Genomic DNA, 25523 nt, shown 5'->3' on the forward strand with positions numbered 1-25523 from the left:
TCAGTTGACCCAACTTAAGGACATTGAGTTTTCCAATGTTAGTCAACAACTGTAAAACACAACGTTACAAATGGCCTTAGCTTTCTTTCTGCTGTGTTGACAAACATTGTAATGGAAAGCCCCTTGGGAAAGAAAAGGGTGTATTTGGCTTATACTTATAGACTACGGCCCATCATTGAGTCAGAACAGACACACACGCAGGAGCTTGGAACTGAAGTCCTAGAGAACGTCTGCTTGCTGGCTCCTTCTGGACCATGCTCAGCTACATTCTATAGTCCAGGACCACTTTCTCAATGGAACTACAGACAGTGTGCTGGGCCTTCCTACATCACTTAGCAGTTTAGTATTTAAGAAATTAATGAAAGCAACCCTACCTATGATTTGAGAATAAATATAGAGAGTTTTCTTTTCTTTTTTTTTCTTTTCTTTTTTTTTTTTTTTTTTTTTTTTTTTTTTTTTTTTTATGTAAAAGCATGAGGTAGTTTAATGACAGAGCTCTGGGTCGAAACATATCTCACGCAGGAGACAGTGGTTTCGACCCCGAGGCTTGGAAGCTAGGGGTTTTTATAGAAAAGGGGTGGGGCTGGGGGAGAAATTGGCGTGGTTTCACATGATTGGTCCATTTAAACATTAGCAGACTGTCAGAAGGGCGGGAGATAGGGAGGCACCGGGCCAGTCTGGCATGTCATTCTCTTTATCTTTATTGCTAAGCAGCCTCAGGAAACTCTTAACAACAGGCCTGCCCGGGCATGTCCTGGCCTGTTCTGCTATGTTCTCAGCCCCAGGTTTCAAAGCTCACAAACAACTCTTTGGGCTATTTGACATACATTACATGAATCACAGGTCTCAAGTTTTATTTCCTTTCATTCCCCTCTTCTTCTACTAAGTAATTCTAATCTTAGAATTTTAGAAGTCTATATCTCTATGTGGAGAATAGAAATCATAACATGGGCCAAAGGTTAAGAACAAAAACAGAATAAGAAGGGATGGTAAACAGAACTAGGCAAGGACCCTTCTAGTGAGGCTTGAGGGTCTGGGCATGATGTAGGTGTACGTGGATCAGATCTCTGGCTGGAACTGGTGAGATGTCTTTTGGGGTACCTGGCTCGTTCACTGTAGCCAATTGTGACCAGCCTTCTTTCTTCACCACCTGCAAGCCTTTTAACTTAGTTTACAGATTATTATTACAACAACATGTAGGTCTAGACACATCATTTAAGACAGCGATGGGCATGGGGAAGGAGCACCAAGTCTGCACCAGTCTCTTTTAGAATTCTATTCTTCTTTTCTACCTGTCCTGAGCTTTGGAGCTTGTATATACAATGTAACTTCTAATCAATCTCTAATATCTTGGCCAGTCCCTGATTTACCTGGGCAACAAAGGCAGGTCCATTACCTCGGGAAGATTTCTTTTAGGATCTTCTTGGCTATCACATTGGCCGTCTCAGTCCTGGTAGGAAAAGCTTCTATCCACCTTGAATAGGTATCTATAAACACTAATAAGTACTTGTTGCCATATCTAGCTGGCTTAATTTCTGTAAATTCTATCTTGTCATAGCACAGGCCTTGCAGCTTTTGACTATTTCTTCTGCCAAGTCAGAGAGTCCTGTAACATAGTAGTCAAAGGACCTAACCACACCTTTTAATTTCTTGGCCCCCAGGTGGGTCAAATAATGTCCATAACTTGATAGTGCTCAGGGGTGTATCTAAAACTGGTCTCTCTGACATCATAATAATCTTTAGGCTCCTTGACTGCCAGGATCATTGCTCTTTGGCCCGCCTGTTTGGCGATTAGATTTGCCATCTGATTTCCTTTAGCCATAGCATCTTAGGTCCTTCTCTGCAGATGTCAGCAGCCCCTTTATATCAAAGTCACAAGTTCAGCTTTTTGGGCCGACGTCCCTTCAGGGAGGCTGCTGGCCTAGATCACTTGCTTTCTGTCCACCACTGTACTACTGTCCTCACCTTCTGCTTACCTTCAACCTCGAGGCTACTGCCATCGGTGTACCAGCTTGAACTCTCAGGCCAAGGCTGATCTGATCCTTCAGATCATTTTGAGTACCTGTTTCTTCTGCCAGAATGTCAGCACAGTGCTAAGTAGGTGAAGTCTTGGGCAGTAGGGTAGCAAGATTGAGGACAGCAGGTGGAGCGAAGGTCACTCGTTCAGTCAACAAAAAGCTCTGATAATGTGTCACAGGAGCGTTGGTCAACATCCATCAGTCAGGGGGCTTTCAGATAATGCTTTCAAGAGTGTGGGGGTGCCACTGCAGTTATTTGCTGTCCCAGAGTGAGCTTATCAGCATCCTTGATAAGCAGAGCTATGGCTGCTATAGCTTTCAGGCAAGAAACCACCCGCTGGCAACAGGGTCTAACTTCTTGGATAGGTAAGCCACTGGCCTTTTTCAAAGTCCCAAAGTCTGAGTAAGGACTCCTCTGGCGACCCCTGATCTCTCTTCCACATAAAGAGTGAAAGGCTTGGTTAGGTCAGGCAAAGGCTGGCCATCAGTAGGGCCTTTTTCATTTCTCTAAAGGCTTTCTGGTGATCTGGGGTCCACACAAACATTTCCCCTTCCTTGGTTAGGGGGTACAATGGGAAGCTAAGGTCGCCAACCCAGGTATCTAGAGTCTGTAGAAGCCAGAGGTACCCAAGAACTCTCTTACTTGCCTTGGTGTAGTTACAGTCTTTTTCTGGCTTCTTTTAGCCATTGTTTTCCACCTCGAACGGTGTATCTCAAATAGATAACTTGAGTCTGACACAGCTGAGCCTTTTTAGCTGAGGCTAGGTCTTCTGTTGCCCAGATTTCCTGTCTAGATCCTGTCTTTTTCTTTCTCTCCTATTACTGCAGCCAAGTTTCTAGTCAAATTTCTTTGTCTACGATCCCTCCTGTTTTCTCTTTCTTCTGCCTCTCGCCTCTCTCTCTCTCTCTCTCTCTCTCTCTCTCTCTCTCTCTCTCTGTCTCTCTCTCTCTCTTGTAATACTCATTCTCTGCCTCTTACTTACTGGTTCTACTCTAAATATTTCTCATTCAGAGTATCTCTCTCATATCAGACCTCTCTAATCTCCTTCATCTCTATAATTCACTGTCTCTCCTGAGTCTGCTGGAGCTTTGCTCTTCCTTACAGTCTAAACTCACCTTTTTCTAGACCTCTATACCCATTTGTCAGAGCCTGGTGATTAAACTCATAGGTGCTCCTTACCTGGGACAGGAATTTTTAAGTGGGCAGATATCTCCCTCACTGGTTAGCAGCTTAGGGCAGGGCTGCCCTAGAAGAGAAAACACTTGGGGCAGGGAAAGGAAGGCAGCTCTCACAGCTGGCTGCACCAGGCCAACTCAGGGAGGGGGGGGGGGGAAGGTGGCAGAGGCGGCGACTCTAGTCGGCCCCTCCCCAGCAGGCATCACTTTCGCTCTAGGAAGCCAGGCGGGGCTAGTGCCCCTCTTTCTTTTCTTGCCAGTACCGCAGGAGATGAAATCCGTGGTGGTGGTGGTGGTGGTGGTGGTGGTGGTGGTGGTGGTGGGGCGGGCATCCCAGGGAAACCTCCTCATCGGTGTTCCTCCCTGGGCCACAGTTTCCCACGTGGCGCCTCCCTCAGCCAGTGCGTGCCACTACTGCTGAAGCCCGAAGTTCTCAGTCAGGCCCTGCTGCGTGTGGCCAGGGATGCCGAGTTGTTTTTCTTAACTATCACTGACAAATTCTGTCCTAACATCTGTCCAAGTCCACAGTCGGCACTACACACACAGTCTGTCCCATAACAAAAACCACAAACAAAAACAAGACAGCAACACAAAAACAAGACAGCAACAGAGAATAAAAGACACCAGTATCTAAGCATACTTGTTCTTCACTCTGCCAGATGTAAAACCAAGGAACGAGGTGGGACTCGAACCCACAATCTCGGAACCCTAATACCAAGGCACGAGGTGGGACTCAAACCCACGATCTTGTAACCCTAAAACCAAGTCATGAGGTGGAACTCAAACCCATGATCTCGGAACCCTAAAAACAAGGCACGAGGTGGGACTCGAACCCACGATCTCATAACCCTGAAACCAAGACACAAATTCACAAACCAAGACACAAATTCACAATCTCAGAACTGAAAAACCAAGACACAAATTCACAATCTCAGACTTGAAAAACCAAGACACAAATTCAGCAGTGCCACACTTAGACAACAGACAACATGTAAGACGCACACAAACAAATGTACCTCCAAGGGGTCTTTCGGGTTTCCTGGGTGTCACACAGATCTCGCTGAGGCCTCCAAATGAAAGAACCTAGTGGGGAAACCCCCACTCAATTCCCGTTCGGCGTGCACCCAAGAATCACGAACAGACGACCATCTTGATGTAAAAGCATGAGGTAGTTTACCGATGGAGCTCCAGGTCGAAATGTATCTCACGCAGGAGACAGTGGTTTTGACCACATGGTGGAGCCATAATGGCAGAGCTCCGGGTAGAAATGTATCTCACACAGGAGACAGTGGTTTCGACTGAGAGTTATTTTTCTTTATGGGCCTTGGTAGACTTCCCACACTCCAGTGGATGACAACATCCAAGAATGTGAAGTCAACACAGGTTGGATTCCATGGGTATTCTAAATGAGGACCCAGAGTTGGAGGGTGTGGAGGGGACAATATGGTAGGTGTATCAAAATACAAAGTATGAAATTCTCAAACAATCTTTAAAAGAGAGGATATATATATATATATATATATATATATAGAGAGAGAGAGAGAGAGAGAGAGAAATGGTTAGCTTTAATTATTGGTTATGATAGATAATAGAAGAGGGGCAATCATTTCTTTACTTATATACCCTACTGCCATGACCCTCTGGGCGCTAATAGATATTTCAAACCCATAATCACATAGATGGCCTTGGTTAAACTCAGTAGATTAAAAAAAAAACACACAGCAAAAAGACATGAGCTAGGTAAAGGATTTATAGCTGGGAGGAAGGTAGAGGTTGAGGGTGAAAATATGGCAGGGCGTGGTGGCACACACCTTTAATCCCAGCACTTGGGGGGCAGAGGCAAGCAGATTTCTGAGTTCGAGGCTAGCCTGGTCTATAAAGTGAGTTCCAGGGATACAGCGAAACCCTGTCTCAAAAAAAACAAAAAAACAAATAAAAGAAAAGAAAGGAAAGGAAAGGAAAGGAAAGGAAAGGAAAGGAAAGGAAAGGAAAGGAAAGGAAAGGAAAGGAAAAGAAAAGAAAAGAAACAGTGTGTGTGTTTGTGTCTGTGTGTCTGGGGGGGGGGTGTATGTATGTCTGTATTCAATTGCCAAAGAATAAACTTAATTAAAAAGTGATCAGCATTACAAAGATAAACTGCTCCTTCAAGAGCTCCCAGATCTAACAAAGTACAATGAAGCAGATGTATTATATATTTCGCCAATGTCCATTATTAAATTACTTATAAAGAGTCATTTATTTAGCTTATGTTCATCAAGGAATAAATGCCCCATAAACACTAGTCATTTACAGTAAAGCAATTGATATTAATATAGGAACATAAATCATGTCTTTCAATTTAATGATTCTTTGCTTTTAGAACAATTAAGAAAATATCAAATGGCTAAAAGTTAAGAAATGATAAAGTACATTATAGTGTGTTAAGCATAGCAAAACACCAAAATGTCATCTAGCTATATGTTGGATAAGGGGACATTTTAACTTAAATTTATCATCGGAAATTAAACACAGTGACATGCCTAAAACCTAACTGGGGCTGGAGGCTATGTCCCAGAGAGAGTGTTTTCCTGAGTATACAGATGCTTTGGGGTCATTTTTTAAAGCACTATGACAATTAACTAATATATCCAAAATTTCTTATGGTAGATAATCAATTTGGCTATTTTATTTATTTACCTTTCAAATGTTATCCCCTTTCCCAGTTCCACCCCCCACCAAGAAAACCTCTGTTTCATCCCCCTTTCTCCTGATTCTGTGAGGGTGTGGCCCTACCCACCCACTCCCACCTCCCTGCCCTTGCATTCCCCTACACTGTGGCATCAAGCCTTCACAGGACCAAGGGCATCTTATTCCATTGATGCCTGACAAGGCCGTCCTCTGCTACATATACGGCAGGAGCCACTCCTCCAAGTGTACTCCTTGGGTGGTATAGACCCTGGGAGCTCCGGTTGGTTGATATTGTTGTTCTTCCTATTAGGGTTGCAAACCCCTTCAGCTCCTTCAGTTCTTTCATTGGGAACCCTGTGATTAGTTCAATGGTTGGCTGAGAGCATCGCCTCTGTATATGTCAGGTTGGCAGAACCTCTCAGGAGATAGCTATCTTAGAAAGGGTAACAAAATACTTACGGGAGCAAATACGGTGGCAAAGTGTGGAGCAGAGACTAAAGGAAAGACCATCCAGAGACTGACCAATCTGAGCATACATCCCATATATAGCCACCAAACGCAGACACTCCTGTGGATGCCAAGAAGTGCATGCCGACAGGACCCTGATATAGCTGTCTCCAATAATCTGTTCTTGAAAAAAAAAATGTATATATCAGGAAAATATGGTTGCTTTATTTTATTCCTGCTTATTACTGTTTAGTTTTTATTTCTAACTTTTGAATGAACTCAATACTAGTAAAAAGCCCTTGTGCCTTTGAAATCAGGTTGCTTAAAATATTGACTAGGAAATCCTTCTTTCTTTCAGATTAGCATCGATGGGCAGGATATCAGGAACTTTAACGTCAGGTGTCTAAGGGAAATCATTGGTGTGGTAAGTCAAGAGCCCGTGCTGTTCTCTACTACGATCGCTGAAAATATCCGCTATGGCCGTGGGAATGTAACGATGGATGAGATTGAGAAAGCCGTCAAAGAGGCCAATGCCTATGACTTCATCATGAAACTGCCCCAGGTAAAGTTTCCCTTAAAATCACAACTGAAACGTGAGGCATGAGTTCTTGCTTCAAAAGCTAAGCTCTGGGTTACAATGTTATTCAACCTTGTTGGGCAAATCCCTTAAATTATTCAGACAAGGCTTAACGACTATATTCTATATGTAAATAACATAAAGACATATAGGACATGCATTGGTAATTATTGCAACTCAGTGTTAATTTATTATACTTCATGATACACTACAAGAATCAAAGTTTCGGTTGTCTTCATTTATTTCTACAAAACTCTCTGTACTTTTGTATTTAAAATACTTTTAAAAGGCTGACATATAGCTCCGTGATAGAGACCTTTTTTAGCATATTCAAGGTCCTGTCTGAGTTTGATCCCCAACACTATAAAATTGAATGAATGAGTAGGTTTCTGGAGCTGTTCTGGGTTTTCTGTTTAGAAATTTGACACCCTGGTTGGTGATAGAGGGGCGCAGCTGAGTGGGGGACAGAAACAGAGAATCGCCATTGCCCGGGCCCTGGTCCGCAACCCCAAGATCCTCCTGCTGGACGAGGCCACCTCAGCCCTGGACACTGAAAGTGAAGCTGAGGTGCAGGCCGCACTGGATAAGGTCAGTACCCGAGGTAAACACCCAGGGCGGGGGATGGGGAGCAAATTGTTGTGCAGACTTTTCCCAGTCCTTTGGGAATCTAGATTGAGAAATAAAACCCAAAGGGCAGATGAGGTTGTCTCTTGGGATTTATTGATTTCTTGAGCCCGTTACATTGTCGCAGAGAGAGGTCAATGATCTTTACAGGTTTCCTCCATGGTTCAGTGAACCTAGACCAGGCCTGTGGGAGGAACTGTGGGGGTTGTTTTTTTTTTTTTCTTTCTTGCACACATGGGTTTTATTTGATAACAATATGCTAAAATATGTGAAGAAATTAATTTATAAATTCAGGTATTTTTATGTAACAAGTTCTAGTGATGATATGCTGTCATTTTCTTGGATGTATTGTATTTCATTCTAAGTTTTAATCTATTTCTTTGTGGATTTTTTTTGTTAAATCAGTAAAAAGACAAACACTTATATTCAAGTATATGTGGAAATACATATAAATACATATATATGAGAATGTAATACATATATGCATATGTGCATACACATGTAACTCTGATTACCTAAACACTGCTCTAGTTTAAAAATAGTTCAAAATAACCTATTTTGTGGTAATAATGGCATCATTATTTGTAATTTAATTGTTAATGATACATTAAATTGTATCAAAATAATGTACTTGCTCCTTAGGGTGATTGTGAATACTCCTCATTAAAAGACTTGAAATTTAGAAATAAATAAAGTAAAAGAAATAAAACTGGATTACTATCACCTAACAAAACAAAAGAAGAAAATTCCATTTTAAAATGTATTATTTGATGGCATTTAGTATACTCATCAGATTATGCAATCATCAATACTAATTCCAGAAATAGTTCATTGCCCAAAAGAAACTAGTTGACTACTTCTCAGTAGCCCTGTGCACACTCTTCTGTCTTTGTGGCTTTGCTAGTTCTAGACATTTTATATAGATGTAACCATACTTTGCTGTTGTTTTTGCTGTTGTTATGTGTACATGATGTGTGTGTGTGTGTGTGTGTGTGTGTGTGTGTGTATGTGTGTGTGTGTGTGTGTATGATATAGTACATATGCCACAGCACTTGTGGAGAGGTCAGAAGACAACTTTATGGAGTCAGTTCTTTCCTTCCACCTTTGTATGTGTTCCCAGACTCCAATGATATCACCAGGCTTGAATCGCAAACACCCTTACCTGCTAAGCCATCTTGCTGGCCTTCGTTACTGTCTTTTTCATGTAGCACAGAATTTTCAAGCTTTATCAATGTAGTAATTGGCATCAAATGCCATTCTTTACAGGGTCCAGTGGATTCCAGTTGTATAGACATAACACATCTGGTTAACCATTTTCAACTGATGAGAATTTAGATTATTCCTACTTCTTTAGTTATTATTATTCTAACTACTTAGGTCAATTAAGCTAAATTATGATGAGTCTATGATGTAGGTATTCGTCTCAAGAGATTATCGGTCAAATGAAGCTAATGAGCACCAGAAATTGACATAACATGAATAATTTGGTGGGAATAACTCACTGTTTAAATGGTCATTCACTCCATTAAACCAACATGTGAGGTCACTGAATGACTTAGAGGACTGGTCTGATTTCACCGTTTATGAAAGTCAAGTGGGGCAGAGTTTAAAAGGCAGCAGAATTGGCCCTACTCTTGAAGAACTTTGAGTTCTAATTTGAACTATCCTCAGACTATCCACACTACTGCCTTATAGTCCATAGTCCATTGGAATTATGTTAATATGGAGTTCTGGTGAAGGCTGTCAATTACCAATGATCTCCCTAAAATGCTTCTGCCAGAGTCTCTGGTACACCAAACAGCTCAGAGCTAGGGCTCATCTGACAAATGTGAGGATACTTATCAGGGCAAATCTTTAACTTTCTTGAGTATCAGAAACCACCATAGCTTCCAGAGTAACCTTTGCTCATATTGAAAGGGTCAGCCACCAGTCTGGTTCTGAACTCAGAAGTGGTTTGTTTTTTTAAAAGGAGTGGTACCCGTGCTTTAAGTACACAGAAGTATGGAGTGTCACTTTCTCACCGCTGCTTGCAAGCAGCATCTGCCCAAGGGTTAATTGTGCCGGCTCATTGCTGGTGTATTAATGCCACGACCCTAGTGTGCCACACATCTGTCCTTTTCCTCTTTAGGCCAGAGAAGGCCGAACCACCATTGTGATAGCTCACCGATTGTCTACCATCCGGAACGCAGATGTCATCGCTGGGTTTGAGGATGGAGTCATTGTGGAACAAGGAAGTCACAGTGAGCTGATGAAGAAGGAAGGGATCTACTTCAGACTCGTTAACATGCAGGTATAAGCACATCACAGATGGTTTTCTCTGTTGCCTGGGTTGCTTATATGGTAGTCTTTAAGTTATTAAAATAGATTACAGCTGATGGTATACAAAGAAACCATGACTAGGATGAGGCATTAAAATTAGAACCTGGGAAAGAGTGAAGGGCTCGGGAAGAAAGGCAAATGTAAAACTCACAGTTAATGTATTCATTAGATCAATAAGATTGTCTAGGGAATGTGTCCAAACTACAAGTTCTTCCAGTGGAAGGAGAAAGAGATCTATAGTGGTTGGGAGAGAGGTACACTTTATAAATGCTTTGTAGACAAACCTGGTATAGCTCAAGTGGCAACATTTGCAGCTTTAGCAGGTTAAATAGTTGGTTTTAAAAACTGCTTACTCTTCTCACTAAAAAATCATTAGTGTGTCTCATATTCTGCACTATCATTTTAGCAAACTTTCAGGATACGTAACCTAAAGCTTTCCTATGACTCAAGTTCATAAACTTTAAACTATGTGTACTAACTATGTATACTTTGGCCTTGTAAAAAGCGTATACATGTGTATTTCAGATTTTTCCCCTTGACATTCCAGATATACTCCATGAAATATTATTTCAATTACTCAGCAGTACTTATAAGAAATATGTTTCATATAACCTATTTTCTCTAGAAACTAACTTATAACTTAGTTTCTCTAGAGATGAATAATTAGCTTATTTCAATATTTATGTTTTCTTTTTAAACACTGCTAGGACAAGCACAAATTAAAAAATAGCCTCAAGCCGGGCATGGTGGCACATGCCTTTAATCCCAGCACTCGGGAGGCAGAGGCAGGCAGATTTCTGAGTTCAAGGCCAGCCTGGTCTACAAAGTGAGTTCCAGGACAGCCAGGGCTACACAGAGAAACCCTGTCTCGAAAAACCAAAAAAAAAAAAAAAAAAAAATAGCCTCAAATCCCTAAGTTCTGCCAAGTACCATTCTGCTGAGCATCAATCCTTCATTTGGATTAGCAATCCTACTGTGAGCTATTGCTATACATTTAAGAAACAAATGCCTGCCTAGCACTAAAATGTGTGAGCTAAGATGTTACTCTTACAGAAGAAAACAGCAGGGTAATGGTTTGTAAAGCCCAGGGAGTACTGGAGAGGGTAAGGGAGAAGATGATTGACAGGTACAGAGAGGCACAGGCAAAGGGGAGAAATAACTAATGCTCTGGAGCACAGTAGGGTAATATGATTGACAACAGTGAGCTGTGTGCTTCAACATAGCTAGGAGAGTCTATTTCTTTTTCAATTGTAAGGATTGAAACTAGGGCCTTCTTTATATAAGGCAAACATCCCACCACTGAGCCATTTCCCCAGCGCAAGAAGACGACTTTGGATCTTTGTAATAAAAATGATAATGTTTAAAGTGACCAATATGTCAATTATCCTTATGAGCAATGATGAGCATATACACATGTTGAAAAGTGCTCTGGTGGCAGGGGACAGTAGCTCAGCAGGTAGTGTGCTTATCCTATAATCATGAAGATCTAAGTTTGTTCTCAGGCAAGAAAAAGAGCCAGGCATGATGGCATGCACACATATAATCCCATTGTTGGGAAGGACAGGTGAATCCTTAGGAACTCTGGTTAGCTGGTATAGCCTACTTGGTGAACTCCAGACCAATAAGAAACCCCCTTTTAAAAAAAAAGAAAGAGACAAAATCTGAGGTTGTCTCCTGGCCTTACTCATTTGTTTGCTTGGGCATACACACACATTTCCACACATACATTTACAACACACACACACACACACACACACACACACACACACACACACACACATACACACACAAAGTACCATATTGAGCTCAATAAATATGTACGATATATGTCAAATTAAAACACATATATTAGTATTTGTTATATATATATATATCCCAAAAAACAAATGACATGAATGTCTGAGTATACTGGAAAGCCACTGTTGGTTTTTAAAAGATGGATTTATTATTTGGATCACATGTCATTGAGCTATTACTATTTTTTAAAGAACCCAACACAAAATAGTTACTGAAAATTTCAAATTATTCAAAGAGTGGAGTGTTAGAAAGTTTTATAATTCAGTTTTATATAACCTCTTTATAACTTACTGCTTTAAAATGTATGAAATTATAATGGGTAATGTTAATTGTCACCTTGACAGAATCTAGAGCCACAAGATGATGAGCCTGTGGGTCATGCCCATGGGGAATTATCTTTTTTTTATTGTATACTTTCTTTATTTACATTTCAAATATTAATATCCCCTTTCCCAGTTCCTCCCCAAAAATCCTCTATCCCATTTCCTCACCCCCTGCTTCTATGAGGGCATTCCCCCACGCACTCCTACCTACCTGCCCTGGCATTCCCCTACACCAGGGCATTGAGCCTTTACAGGACGAAGGGCCTCTCCTCCCACTGATGACTGAGAAGGCCATCCTCTGCTACCTATGTGGTTGGAGCCATGAGTCCCTCCACGTGTACTCCTTGGTTGGTGGTTTAGTTCCTCGGAGTTCCGGGGGGGGGGGGGGGGGTCCTGGTTGGTTGATATTGTTGTTCTTCCTGTAGAATTGCAAACCCCTCCAGCTCCTTCAGTCCTTTCTCTAACTCCTCCATTGGGGACCTCGTGCTCAGTTCAATGGCTAGCTGCAAGCATCTACCTCTGTATTTGTCAGGTTCTGACTCAGGAGATAGCTATATCAGGCGAGGAATTATCTTGATGTCATTAATGATGTAGGACGATCCATCTTAACTGTGGGTGGAACCATTCATTCCCTGGGCAGAGGAATAAATAATAAACTACTTGGCCATAGTGCTGCTAAATTTAGTATGATTGGGCAGGACAGGTGAATTATTATCCTGTTAAGTGAACGGGGCTTGCACTGAAGTCACCTCAGCTGCTGCCACCAGGTCTGTGGTTCTCAGAACCAGTGCATCCTTCTTTCTCCCTGGGTTCCCTCAGCATGCCTACTTCTGACGTTTGTTTTGCCCTCCCAGTTCCTTGTTGGTTCTCTTGGAGAGATGGAGGATGGTGTCACAGTGCCTGTGAGGGTTCTCTGGATTTTTCAATTTAGTGTCCTGTCCTTGATTTCAAACCTCAACCTAGTTTTAATTCAACTTTGTAAAAAATCTTGATACATGTAATAGAGTTACTTTATTATTCTAAACTTCAAGATTTTATCCATGTGGACATATTCACATGCATGCATACACACACACTATTTAATGTCTTATCTTGTCATTCAGACAGCAGGAAGCCAGATCCTGTCAGAAGAATTTGAAGTTGAGCTAAGTGACGAAAAGGCTGCTGGAGATGTGGCCCCAAATGGCTGGAAAGCACGCATATTTAGGAATTCTACAAAGAAAAGTCTTAAAAGTCCACATCAGAATAGGCTGGATGAAGAAACCAATGAACTTGTAAGTTTTTCCCCAGGCCAGGAAAGCCTTTACCCTAGAGTTTTGCTACTGAAATCTTTAGCCCTAAAGAGCACATGACTCTTATAGTGGGTCACATGCTACTTTAAAGAAAAAAATCGAATTTTTTGATGTATCTGACAGTGTATTAAATGAATGCCGATTAAAAATAAATTTCCATGGGGAAAAACAGACAAAATATAATCTTTGTGCTAAGATGTTTAACTTTAAAATCAAATTTATTTATATTTACATATAGTGAATATGTTTATATTTTATAAAAATAATTTTATAAAGTATATTTTTAGTCCCTGGATAATAAAGCTAGTCTAGAATGAGTCCTGTTGTCAGCATATGATGATACGGAGAAGGGGTGGTGATTAATTTGGCAGCTCTAGGCAGAGCAAGGAGGACAAGCTCATGTCCTTTTGTTAATGATCATGAAGTTGCTCTGAATTGAGAAGATGGGGGTTGTCCCTTGTGTCTATTGCCTTGTGATGCTGATAGGATCGCTGTTAGAGAGGCAGGGACATCCCATTTGATGAAAAAACTACAGGTTACCTCATATAGCCTAGCCATGACTGTCACACAGACCCAGAGTTATCCATGCCCAGAGCTAGTGTCTCACACGTGTGGACCAGGCCTGCACAGCAGCCGCCTGCACCCTGGAAATATCCACCTGTGTGTAAGATTCATGCTCGACAGTAGGTACTGCCCTTTATTCTCTAGTCAAGGGCAGGATATTTTTATTGTATCTAGTTTGAAAACTTTTTGAGGATAATAGCCATGTTTTCTCTGTCTGCAACACAAAATGTTTGTGTTAGCTGTTTGTCCTGTATTTTTATGTTCTAGGATGCAAACGTGCCACCAGTGTCTTTTCTGAAGGTCTTAAAACTGAATAAAACAGAGTGGCCCTACTTTGTGGTGGGAACAGTCTGTGCCATTGCCAATGGAGCCCTCCAGCCGGCTTTCTCCATCATCCTGTCTGAGATGATAGCTGTAAGTTTAAAAACATCCCACAGTGACCAAAACAGAAACAGCCCATCAGTTAAAGCCCCACCAATTCTGGGGTTAATAGCTTTAACTTAAATTAAGCCAAAGTTATTCTGTTTTAAAGTTAAACTCATTATAAGAGAAAAGGACTTACCTTTGAAGCACCCTGTTCCAATATTAGTGAACTTACAAAGTATAAGATCAATGGGGAAAGCTCTCTAATTGTCATCACTTGGGTCCAGAGATGGTGCTTCCTTGTTTGGGGGAGGGCTGGCACTTGGCTCACAGGATGTGGACCTGGAGGGGTCAGGATGGAGTGGAAGGTGAGTTCATATGCTAGCCTACCTGTAAGTCCAGGTTTCCAGGCACAGTCTGGCCTCCACATTGAACAAGTGGGTAAGACCAGAAATGATTCCTTTCATCTGCCCCGTGGATTTTTTCATCTACAAAATAAACCTGTTTCAAAGAGTGTTTGAGGATTGATAATAGGTAATCACAGGGGAGCATTTCAGAATGGCTTCCCAGTTGTGCAGCCTCAAAACATAGTGCTTTAGCAATTCTCCACAGATGCAGAAGTCTGCAACTAAGAAAGTAAATCCATACTATTCAATCATTAAATCTATTGACTGATATGCGTACAAAGTTATTCAAAATGTTGGATCTTATGTTATATAAACTCCTTTATTACCTTCTATTATTACTGGAGAGACATATTGGATAAGAACAAATTCTCCTCCAATAAGCTAAAATGTATTAGTCTCATGATATTGGGCGTTGATATACATTAAGACCATAAACAAACAATGAAAAATGTAAAACGACCCTCTGAATCCTATTAAATTTCAATGTAAGACAATCCTTGACTTTCTTGCAGTTCGAGAGATACATAAGTTACAGGTACAATTTTTTAGAATCCAGTCACTAGAAAGACAATTCACAAAAGAAACTAAGTTGTGCCTACAAAAGCCAACTTCTTCTGTGCTAACACATACAAGGCAGAAACAAAAATACAGATTTATAATGTTCCAGGTGCTAATGAGTGTTTTAAAAGCAGTGTATGGTGATGGAGGAAGGAGGCGCCCCCAGAATGGAAGGTGGAGGCCTAGGGCTGGGGACAGAAGAAGGGGAGCCCATTGCTGGGCTCAACCTAGTTGTGACCTATAATCTCCAAAGACACAAATGCAGGAGCAGAAACAAGGAAATGTCTATTGGGATCATGAAAACATGTTGGCAACTTGGGGTGGTGGTGGTGGTGGTGGTAGAGGCTATATGACAAGATGCATATATGTAATACCCCTGGACTGTACAATTAATAAGGGTTAAAATGGTATGCTAGTTGTATTTTATCATAATTTGGAAAAGCCACATATTCAAAATCTACTTTCACCGATGTGACCCTCAAGCCACTGCCTGGGGTAGGAATTAGCAGGGTGGATCCAGACACCCAGGTTTTTATGTTCTCTTCTAGATCTTTGGCCCTGGGGATGACGCAGTGAAGCAGCAAAAGTGTAACATGTTCTCCCTGGTCTTCTTGGGCCTAGGAGTCCTCTCCTTCTTTACTTTCTTCCTTCAGGTAAGCAGAGGTAATTGTTCTTCAAATCTATGGATAGAGAAATTAGTGAAGCTCTAACCAAACTTCCAGATCATCACATTGAGATGAGTTGAGGATCTAGTGGGGGCAAGGCTTGGTAACATGCAACCTCCTTCACTGACTGGGAAACTGACCATGAAAACTACGAGTGGGGGCTGGTGAGATGGCTCAGTGGGTAAGAACACCCGACTGCTCTTCCAAAGGACCAGAGTTCAAATCCCAGCAACCACATGGTGGCTCACAACCATCCGTAACGAGATCTGACTCCCTCTTCTGGAGTGTCTGAAGACAGCTACAATGTACTTACATATAATAAATAAATAAATCTTAAAAAAAAAAAGAAAACTATGAGTGTATCTTCAGCAAATGGTCACTATCATGGAAGGAGACTTGGGCTCATTGGTTGCAAACTGAAAAAACAAAATAAAACACCAAACCAAAACAATAACAACAACAATAACAAAAACCACAGTAGAGTAACATTCTCTTTGTTGTTACTTTCCCAAATATCAAGTAACTTTGACCTTTCTCCTTCCTAATTAATGAACTATTAGAAAGAACATACATTCACATTCATATACTATAGACCTGGCCAGAAAATAAGCTGGCCAAAGCTAGGCAGGTGGTGTACATCTATAATCCCAGCACTCTGGAAGCTGAGACAGAAAGATCACAAGTTACAGGTAAGGCTGGGCTACACAGTGAGATCCTGACTCAAGCAAGAGCAGGAATTTGGTGCCTGTTTTCTTTTCTACCTAATTAAGCTTTCCCCAAGCTACATTCAATCCAGTTGCATGACAGACCTCTCAATCCAGAGTCCCCTCAGGATGTAACTAGTCACCCAACATGCGGTTCCTTTTTCACTATGGAGCCAGAGGCGACAGTAAGATGAAATCCTCATCTGGAAGTCCTTGCCGTGCTAGTAGCACCTCAGAGGTCTGATGCAACCCTAAACCCATGCTCACCAGGGAGGGGAATTCTAAACGTACAGGAGCAATGGGGGTAGCGCACAGCAGCCCTCCTGAAAGGCAGGTGAGGACAGGCCAGTCCTGCATAAGGAACCTGTGGGGCAGCTGCACCCCACACACCCATCCCTGGTTTAGGCTAGAGTTCAGCAGTGCACACTCCCACGGTCTCTGCACCATGGCTTCTAGCATTACTGGAACCCAATCATCCCACACGCCCTAGAAGCGATGCATCTCTGGATGTCTTGGATTCTCTCCAGCTTGGGCACCGTTGTTAGGGAGAGGGAGACTGGCACCGAGGCTTGGAGTGGAAGTGAAACCTAATTGTGGCTTCATCCCAGAGCAGGTGGGGCTGGGCCCTTGGGCTCATTTGGAGTTTGAGAGGAAAGACATCTTTCTTTCTACAGTGCAGCAACCAGAGTGCGACTGCAGAATTTAGAAGCTAGGCACTTTGAATTATATTATTATATCTAGTTCAACACGGTGTCTTAGTTACTGAGATTCTGCCCTCGAAAGTTATTGAAATGGGAGAGAAGCCAAACCTGGACTTTTGGTGTTACAGTTCCAAACCTCACAATGACTCAGCAGCACCTACATTTCAAGTTAACTTTTATTGGCTGAATAGTAAAATAAATGTGAGTGTCTGTAGTTGTGTCAGGACACTAATGAGAAGCAAAGGGGTCCTGAGACTTTTTGTCTCCCCTAGGGCTTCACGTTTGGGAAAGCTGGAGAGATCCTCACCACAAGGCTCCGGTCCATGGCCTTTAAAGCGATGCTAAGGCAGGTGAGTGCATTGCAGATGATACCTAGTGTTTAGATTTAGGACTCTGCCTGCTGCTGTTGGCAAGCCAATGCTCATATTTCCCCTCCAAGACTTCCACGCAAAGAACGACTAGGGCCCTACAAGTTACTGGGGTTCTGAAATAGCCCATGACTTCTCAAGGTTTTCCTGGGAGCAGACATTTCAAGAGCTCTTTGGCTTATTCTGCAACTATCTGTCTCCATGTGTACAGTCATTTACAGTATTTGTGTCTGATCTTTGGATTCTGCAGACAATGGCCAGTCTTTGGAGAAGATGGTTGATAGTGTCCATGTTTATCTGTCACAGTCGACCTTCCAACTAGGTTTTCCCAAAAGCTAGAAATTGACTTATGTTTTGCCTTGTGCCTGTTTTCACTTTTATTCACCAGTTCATTTATTGAAATTGTACATATTATGTAAGTTCCTATTCTGGGGTAGGTTGTATGGGAAAGTGAAAACATGTGTCCCACCTTTAAAGAACAGATCATGAAGAGAGCCAGTAGACTTGAATTGGCATTGTCCCTGTTCACACTGGGCACACGGCAGGCATCGCAGTTTGAGCATGTCTGAATTGATGAATTCTTTGGGAGACCTTCCAAACTCCTGCTATGTGGGAGAAATAACTTTAAATGCAAGTAAAAAATACTGCCAATAAATACTTATAATTAGTATCAAACCAAGAAGACACACTTTAAAAATCCTTATGCAGACAAAATAAAAGCATAGCAAGAATTCAACATTTAATTCCCTTGTTTACAGTTTATTAAAAAAAAAAAAAAGACTTGTCTCTTAGTGAGAATGGCATCCTAGGGAGTAGAGGTGTCCACAGTACAAGTTGTAACAAGGGCTATCTGTGACAATTTGGTAGATAGTGCACCCACCGGAGCCCAGCCTTGGGTGGACTTGGCAGATGAACCCATTCCTTCCCTCTGACTAGGACCCCTTTCTCTTATGGGGAATAGTTAGGACATGTGGCCTTGTGTGTCTGCAGTCGGGTGCTCAGGGTTGTGTCTGGACCCCCACTCTGTATAGAAGGTCTCCCCTGAATTCCAATACCCACAGTCAGTTTAGATATCTCTCTTCACTGAAGTACTTCGAGAGTGCTTTGTTTTTGTTGGTTTTAACTGTGCGTTAATTTAAAGGTGTGTTTTATCCCACAGGACATGAGCTGGTTTGATGATCATAAAAACAGTACTGGAGCACTTTCTACAAGACTCGCCACAGATGCTGCGCAAGTCCAAGGAGTAAGAAGACTGCGCTCTGCTAGTCTTTTCCTTAAGAAAGGAAGCATGGCATTGCTCCATCTACTGAGATGCTTTCAGCTGGGGTTGGGGGTGGGGGCAGAGTGGATAGCTCAGTGGTGGAGAGCTTGCCTGGAGTGCACAAGGCCCTAAAAACAGTTTTGCAAAGATATTTTTAATTGGAAAACCAGGAACATCCCATCCAGCTGAAGCGGACTTGAACCGCAATGGGAAGTTTAGACTTCAAGTAGACTAATGAGCTGGCTCGGTACAGGCATCAGAGGCCCAGGTTCCTTCTGTCTGTCTGGTGCATTGCCTCCTCCATGTTGGCTCTGTGGGGCTCATCTCCTAGTTAGCAACTAGAACTAAAAGCTTCTTCATTTCTCCTCTGAAAAGGACACAAATCTGTACCTCATCCATCAAATGAAAGCCCTTTCCATAACTCTTGTTGTAACAGCTCATAAATCACACTCAAGCCTGAGCCAATAGCTATCTCAAGAGAAGGCTGTTCTCTGGCCAGCTTAGGTCCCCACCCTGTGTGGTTCACTGATCTCACAGGAGAAGAGAAGGGAAGAGACACACCAGAGAGTTGACAGCAATGTCTATGACAATGGTCCTGATTTTTTGAACTGCACAACAACTAATTCAACTGTAGCGTTTGGTGGTTGACAGTCTTGTAGGAAGTGAATACTTGGTAACTTGGTTTCAAGGAGAGTGTAAATTTCTGTCTGAACAATTGAAACAAGTGGTTATTTAAATTATTGGGGTTGTGGTTAGACTCCCCTTTTGAAAGGTTCATGTCCTCACAGCTTATCTGTACAGTAGGTGACTCCATGGGCTGGAAGGATGAGAACAGAGCCTGTCCAGCCTTGTGGGTTAGGCACAAGCTGTGGGTTCATTGAGCAGGTGAAGCTCTTCACATTCTGAGTAGGGCCCTAAGCCTGGAACACATGGCTTTAGGAGTGACTCAGCTGCCTTATTCTGTTTCTCTTGCAGGCCACGGGAACCAGGTTGGCTTTAATTGCACAGAACACAGCCAACCTTGGAACCGGTATTATTATATCATTTATTTACGGTTGGCAACTGACACTTCTGCTGTTATCGGTTGTTCCATTCATTGCTGTAGCAGGAATTGTTGAAATGAAAATGTTGGCTGGCAATGCCAAGAGAGATAAAAAGGAAATGGAAGCTGCTGGAAAGGTGAGCTAAGTGGGCATCAGCTAACAGAAGGGCTGCTTGTACACACACCTGGCTTGCTTTGTCATGTTACACACTACAGCTGATAATATATGGGCTGTGCAGAAATGTTCTACAGTATTGATAATGCCTGGAACTGAGACTGGGATAGTTCTTGTGACATTTCTAGCTTCCAGACAGAACTTGTTATAAATCTCTTTCAAACTGCCTGAATGTATTTCATCTTGACATCATATCCTGGCATCATTGATACAATAAATGTCTCTGTTTTTACAAGTGTAAGGCAGAGTATAGAAATGAATTATCTACAAGAAGATTCCTTGTACCTGTCCCCCATCCTGATATGAATTTTTTTATTGTTAAAGTTAGCCCCACCAGGTGGCAGTAATTCCCTATTTTGTAGTTCTTTTTTTTTTTTTCCATTTTTTATTAGGTATTTAGCTCATTTACATTTCCAATGCTATACCAAAGTCCCCCATACCCACCCACCCCCACTCCCCTACCCACCCACTCCCCCTTTTTGGCCCTGGCGTTCCCCTGTACTGGGGCATATAAAGTTTGCGTGTCCAATGGGCCTCTCTTTCCAGTGATGGCTGACTAGGCCATCTTTTGCTACATATGCAGCTAGAGTCAAGAGCTCCGGGGTACTGGTTAGTTCATAATGTTGTTCCACCTATAGGGTTGCAGATCCTTTTAGCTCCTTGGCTACTTTCTCTAGCTCCTCCATTGGGAGCCTTGTGATCCATCCATTAGCTGACTGTGAGCATCCACTTCTGTGTTTGCTAGGCCCCGGCATAGTCTCACAAGAGACAGCTATATCTGGGTCCTTTCAGCAAAATCTTGCTAGTGTATGCAATGGTGTCAGCGTTTGAATGCTGATTATGAGGTGGATCCCTGGATATGGCAGTCTCTGACCTGCTGAACCAGACCCTTCACTTTTGCAAATGTAGACATGTGGACAGGAAGTAAGTCCAAGCCAAAGCACAATCCTAGTCTCTCATTACGCATCTATGTCTAAATCTACATATAAACATGTGATCTGCAAGGCACACACATTCAGATGGTAAAGCATACATCATCCTTTAATGAAAACTTAGGAAGTAAAGCACATGGTTAGTATAAACTGATAGTTTCTACAGCACCAGTCTTAAAATTCTCTCACAAGCATCACTGCAAACACTTTCATAACTATGTATAGTGGGAAAGACAGGGTCTCTACTTTATGAAGAGACAGGCTTTGGTACTGAGTGACTGTCTACCTATCTATGGCACATGCTTATACACCCATTACTCAAGAGTTAGAGGCATGAGGATTGCCGTTCCTTCAAAGCCATTCTGGGTTACATAGCAATACACTATCATAAAATAAACAAAAACATAACGGAGACTAGGATTGCAGTGATACATGTTTCCACTTAACCAATTCTGTTCACTGAGATCTGCCACTTCCTCCCATCAGTGGTCATGGCTGCCATTCCATGGGGTCAGTGTCCCCCAGACACTTGTCACTTCTGCAGGCATGGCCTTGCCCTGGAATCAGAGTTCTCTGGAAACCTGTGTGTTGTGGGTCCTGGACTTCATTCTTGTTCCCAGGTGCTGAGCTGTTTCTTATGTACTGTTTTTAGGTACCGAAGGATACCATTTTCTTCACACTGTATGCCACAGACTAAAAAACAACAGCATCAACAACAAAACCAACCAAACAGGCAAACAAACAAATCCCCCTTAAAAAAAAAAGTTCTGTCTTCCACCATCTTGTAGTAGTCCTTCTTCATTCCTCAAGAGAACATGATCATAATGAAGATAAATTTTCATTCAGCAAATTACACACAAAAAAAAAATATCTTGAATTGACCCAACATAGTGACCATGGCTCTACTGAGAGAGTTATATTTTGGTAGCAATGAGAATTATCAAAATTTGACAGAAGTATAGTTGTAAGAATTGAGGAGTGTTTTAAACATACAAAAATGTTCAGTTCTCAATCCTGTCCTTCTGCTCATACCATTTGATGCTGGAGAGAAATCTCTTAGTTCTAGTGGCCTTTTTGGTCTTGGTGAAATGAGGTGCTATTCCTGATGCTGTCCAGGTTCCTTCATAAACTTCCTAAAGCTGCCATCGTGGGGATCGGTGGCTGAACGGCTTACGATGCAACCTAATGTTAGGTTTGTGAGATAGTACAAATATTTTAATCCCCAACAATCCAATCATGGTTCAATTTTGTTTTCTAAACCAACTGTTGGTTCATGGGTAGAATCAGGGTTAGTTTCTTGTGTGGTAGGTAGCTTATAATCCTTTGAAGGTCCTTGGAAGGCAGATGAGGGAGTATCCATGCTAGTTTAAGACTAGTGGGGTACACATTAGTTCTACCCTGTGGAGCAGCATAGTGAAACTGGACTCAGAGAAGGGAGCAGAGACCTGGGTGAGCTCCTCTCCACTACTTGCTCAAAAAGATACGGTATTTTACTTGGGTACAATTTTTTATTAGTGAATAAAGTATATCAGGAATTGGGATAGTCTCATTTCAATGTTTCAAGGAGGACTTTTTAATATGAGCAATTGGTGCTAGGTAGTAGGAGGAAGATGGCAAAATAAGATTATAGTTATAAATCATATTATACATGTAATACAATCCTCTAAATATAACACTAATATATGCACAGCCTACTAATTAGTTCCATCAGGCCATCCTTTGTGATCCAAATAACAAATTTATATCATGACCATCTTGAGTAGATCCCGTTTACTGAGCTCAGGCGCCTGTCAGAACTAGACCACAAAGTTAGTCCATGGCCAGAAAATCAAGGGTTAATGGTAAACTTGTTTGTAACTGGTTTCTCCATGTGCAAAATCTCAAAATAGACAGAGCAGTCAGTGCAACTGGCTAAGAGCAGACTTGGCATCAGGTTGCCTGGCAGTCCTCATGCTCCGAGTTAATTCTGAGTCTTTAGGCTAGTGGGGAACCCCCTCTGCACCTTACTTCCTCATTCTGTAAAAACAGGAGTAATACTACCCTACAGGGTTGTCCTCAGGCTAAAGGAAACTGTGCCCTTCAATGTGGCAACATTTTGGCTGCTTCTACTATCTGTTAGATTATTATTACTATTTTAAAGATAGAGTTTTTTAGCCTAATGTAAAAAATATCTTTCACCTACTTACAACTGAAGGCTACAAGTGTTGAAGCTGATGAAACGAAAACACAAAATTTAACATCTGATAACCCTAGTGTTGATGTGATTTAAACTCAATAGCTAATCACAGTCAATACACTAAGGGTGGTTTGGCTATAAGAATTAAAAACAAAACAGCAAAACTTCTGACTGGCTTGGGTTAAAGTGGTTTGACAAAAAGAATGTATTTCAAGAGAAGACAATAATAAGCTCACTGCCTCTTAGACCCACAGGCTGTATTGTCTCTGAGTCTCTCTGTACATATGCCTCTGTCTCTTAGTCCATGCCTCTGTCTCTTAGACACACAGGCTGTATTGTCTCTGAGTCTCTCTGTACATATGCCTCTGTCTCTTAGTCCATGCCTCTGTCTCTTAGACACACAGGCTGTATTGTCTCTGAGTCTCTCTGTACATATGCCTCTGTCTCTTAGTACCATGGGCTATATTGTCTCTGAGTCTCTCTGTACATATGCCTCTGTCTCTTAGACCCACAGGCTGTATTGTTTCTGAGTCTCTCTGTACATATGCCTCTGTCTCTTAGACCCACAGGCTGTATTGTCTCTGAGTCTCTCTGTACATATGCCTCTGTCTCTTAGTCCATGCCTCTGTCTCTTAGACACACAGGCTGTATTGTCTCTGAGTCTCTCTGTACATATGCCTCTGTCTCTTAGTCCATGCCTCTGTCTCTTAGACACACAGGCTGTATTGTCTCTGAGTCTCTCTGTACATATGCCTCTGTCTCTTAGTACCATGGGCTATATTGTCTCTGAGTCTCTCTGTACATATGCCTCTGTCTCTTAGACCCACAGGCTGTATTGTTTCTGAGTCTCTCTGTACATATGCCTCTGTCTCTTAGACCCACAGGCTGTATTGTCTCTGAGTCTCTCTGTACATATGCCTCTGTCTCTTAGTCCATGCCTCTGTCTCTTAGACACACAGGCTGTATTGTCTCTGAGTCTCTCTGTACATATGCCTCTGTCTCTTAGTCCATGCCTCTGTCTCTTAGACACACAGGCTGTATTGTCTCTGAGTCTCTCTGTACATATGCCTCTGTTTCTTAGTCCCATGGGCTACATTCGCTCTGAGTTTCTGCCTCCTGAGTCCACAGGCTGTGCTCTCTTTAAGCCTCTCTGCACATCTGTCTTACTCCTCAACCATCTGCATTCATATCTGCTCCCCAAATGACGGCTACCTCTCAGAATCCACAGGGCCTTCTAACAGGTACTTCCTCCAGCTCCAGGAAACCAAGTCTGATTAACCAGATTCAGGCATGCTTCCGTCATTTAAATAGCAATATAAAGCCGGGTCAATTCATTTCCAGTTGGAGTCTCCTGCTTGTGGGCAGACAGCTTGTTTAAGAAAGGATGTGACCAAGGTGAAAATGGTCATGATTTCAAATGACCTCTAGAAACCATTGCTAAATCATGTCTTCTAGATTCTACCCTATAAAGAAAGCAAGGTCACTAAATGGCTGTGATTGAAGTGACTGCCTGATGGCAGGGGTTTATGTTCCATTCTGGGCTTCAGGTATTCGCTTCCATGAGCACCCAGAGACTTAGCTACTCTACTGTGCCAACCCAAGCCCAGTTTTGTTAGAGACCTGGTCTTAAAGAACATATTCTGCCTTTTGATTTTATTGGAAGGAACCACATTTACTTGGCACTTACAGTACACCAGACAGTTATTTTTCACTTCAGAAATAAAAGTAACACTTCTAATGAAGATCTCTCTGTTATAGATTGCAACAGAGGCAATAGAAAATATTCGAACTGTTGTATCCTTGACCCAAGAAAGAAAATTTGAGTCAATGTATGTTGAAAAATTGCATGGACCTTACAGGTAATATACATACGATTGCTGCATACCTACTGCTTCCCCAGGGCTGTGCTACTGTTCCTTGAGAGCATTTAGACGTGTCTGCTCGGAACAATGATAATGACCCTTGTCCGATAATTATCTCATCAAGTCCCAGGACTCGATTTCATTTCTATTGTGAACAGAGTAAGATGAGGTCTCTGAGGGCCGAGAGTTACAGAGAGCTGTATGACAACCCAGTCACTGCAGTGTAACCCAGCTGGGTGACTCAGGATGAGCATTCTCTGAAGGAGCTGTTCACACTTTTGTTTTCTTTAGTATGTAAGTTGACTTAAGGGTATAGCATTTTCTCATTACTTTATGGAAAATTTAGAACTCTAGAGAATGAAAAGCTGAAAACATTATTCATGTGATCATAATTTAAAGACTGAAAATGGTTTCATACTGTTAAGTGTGGCATTGTAGTCACAGTATTTGACAGTAGGCAAGTGATGCCTCCCGAGTCAGCATAGCACCAGGGTCACAGTATGCA

At 42.0% G+C, this 25523-nt stretch overlaps 1 protein-coding gene and 1 long non-coding RNA gene across 7 annotated transcripts in view; one reads left to right on the forward strand and one right to left on the reverse strand.

The window, feature by feature from the left end:
• Abcb4 (ATP-binding cassette, sub-family B (MDR/TAP), member 4) overlaps positions 1-25523 on the forward strand; it is a 65613-nt gene that overhangs the window by 27491 nt on the left and 12599 nt on the right. For all 5 annotated transcript variants that reach the window (XM_006503552.2, XM_006503551.4, NM_008830.2 and 2 more), the window contains 10 exons: positions 6667-6870; positions 7303-7473; positions 9638-9799; positions 13052-13222; positions 14072-14218; positions 15681-15785; positions 17475-17552; positions 18730-18813; positions 19807-20010; positions 24915-25015. In XM_006503552.2, coding sequence (XP_006503615.1) covers positions 6667-6870; positions 7303-7473; positions 9638-9799; positions 13052-13222; positions 14072-14218; positions 15681-15785; positions 17475-17552; positions 18730-18813; positions 19807-20010; positions 24915-25015 — 1427 coding nt within the window. The remainder of the gene's footprint in view (positions 1-6666; positions 6871-7302; positions 7474-9637; positions 9800-13051; positions 13223-14071; positions 14219-15680; positions 15786-17474; positions 17553-18729; positions 18814-19806; positions 20011-24914; positions 25016-25523) is intronic.
• On the reverse strand, positions 14875-24571 carry Gm31388. Of its 2 annotated transcripts, XR_001784769.2 has the most exons (3): positions 21428-24571; positions 18040-18172; positions 14875-15812 (listed from the first exon to the last, which is right to left on the reverse strand). It is a non-coding gene; the product is annotated as a predicted gene, 31388 (long non-coding RNA). The 2 variants fall into 2 exon arrangements; XR_003955843.1 differs by lacking the exon at positions 21428-24571 and having other exon boundaries at positions 18040-18334.

Source organism: Mus musculus, chromosome 5 (assembly GCF_000001635.26).
Source record: "Mus musculus strain C57BL/6J chromosome 5, GRCm38.p6 C57BL/6J".
NCBI lineage: Eukaryota > Metazoa > Chordata > Mammalia > Rodentia > Muridae > Mus > Mus musculus.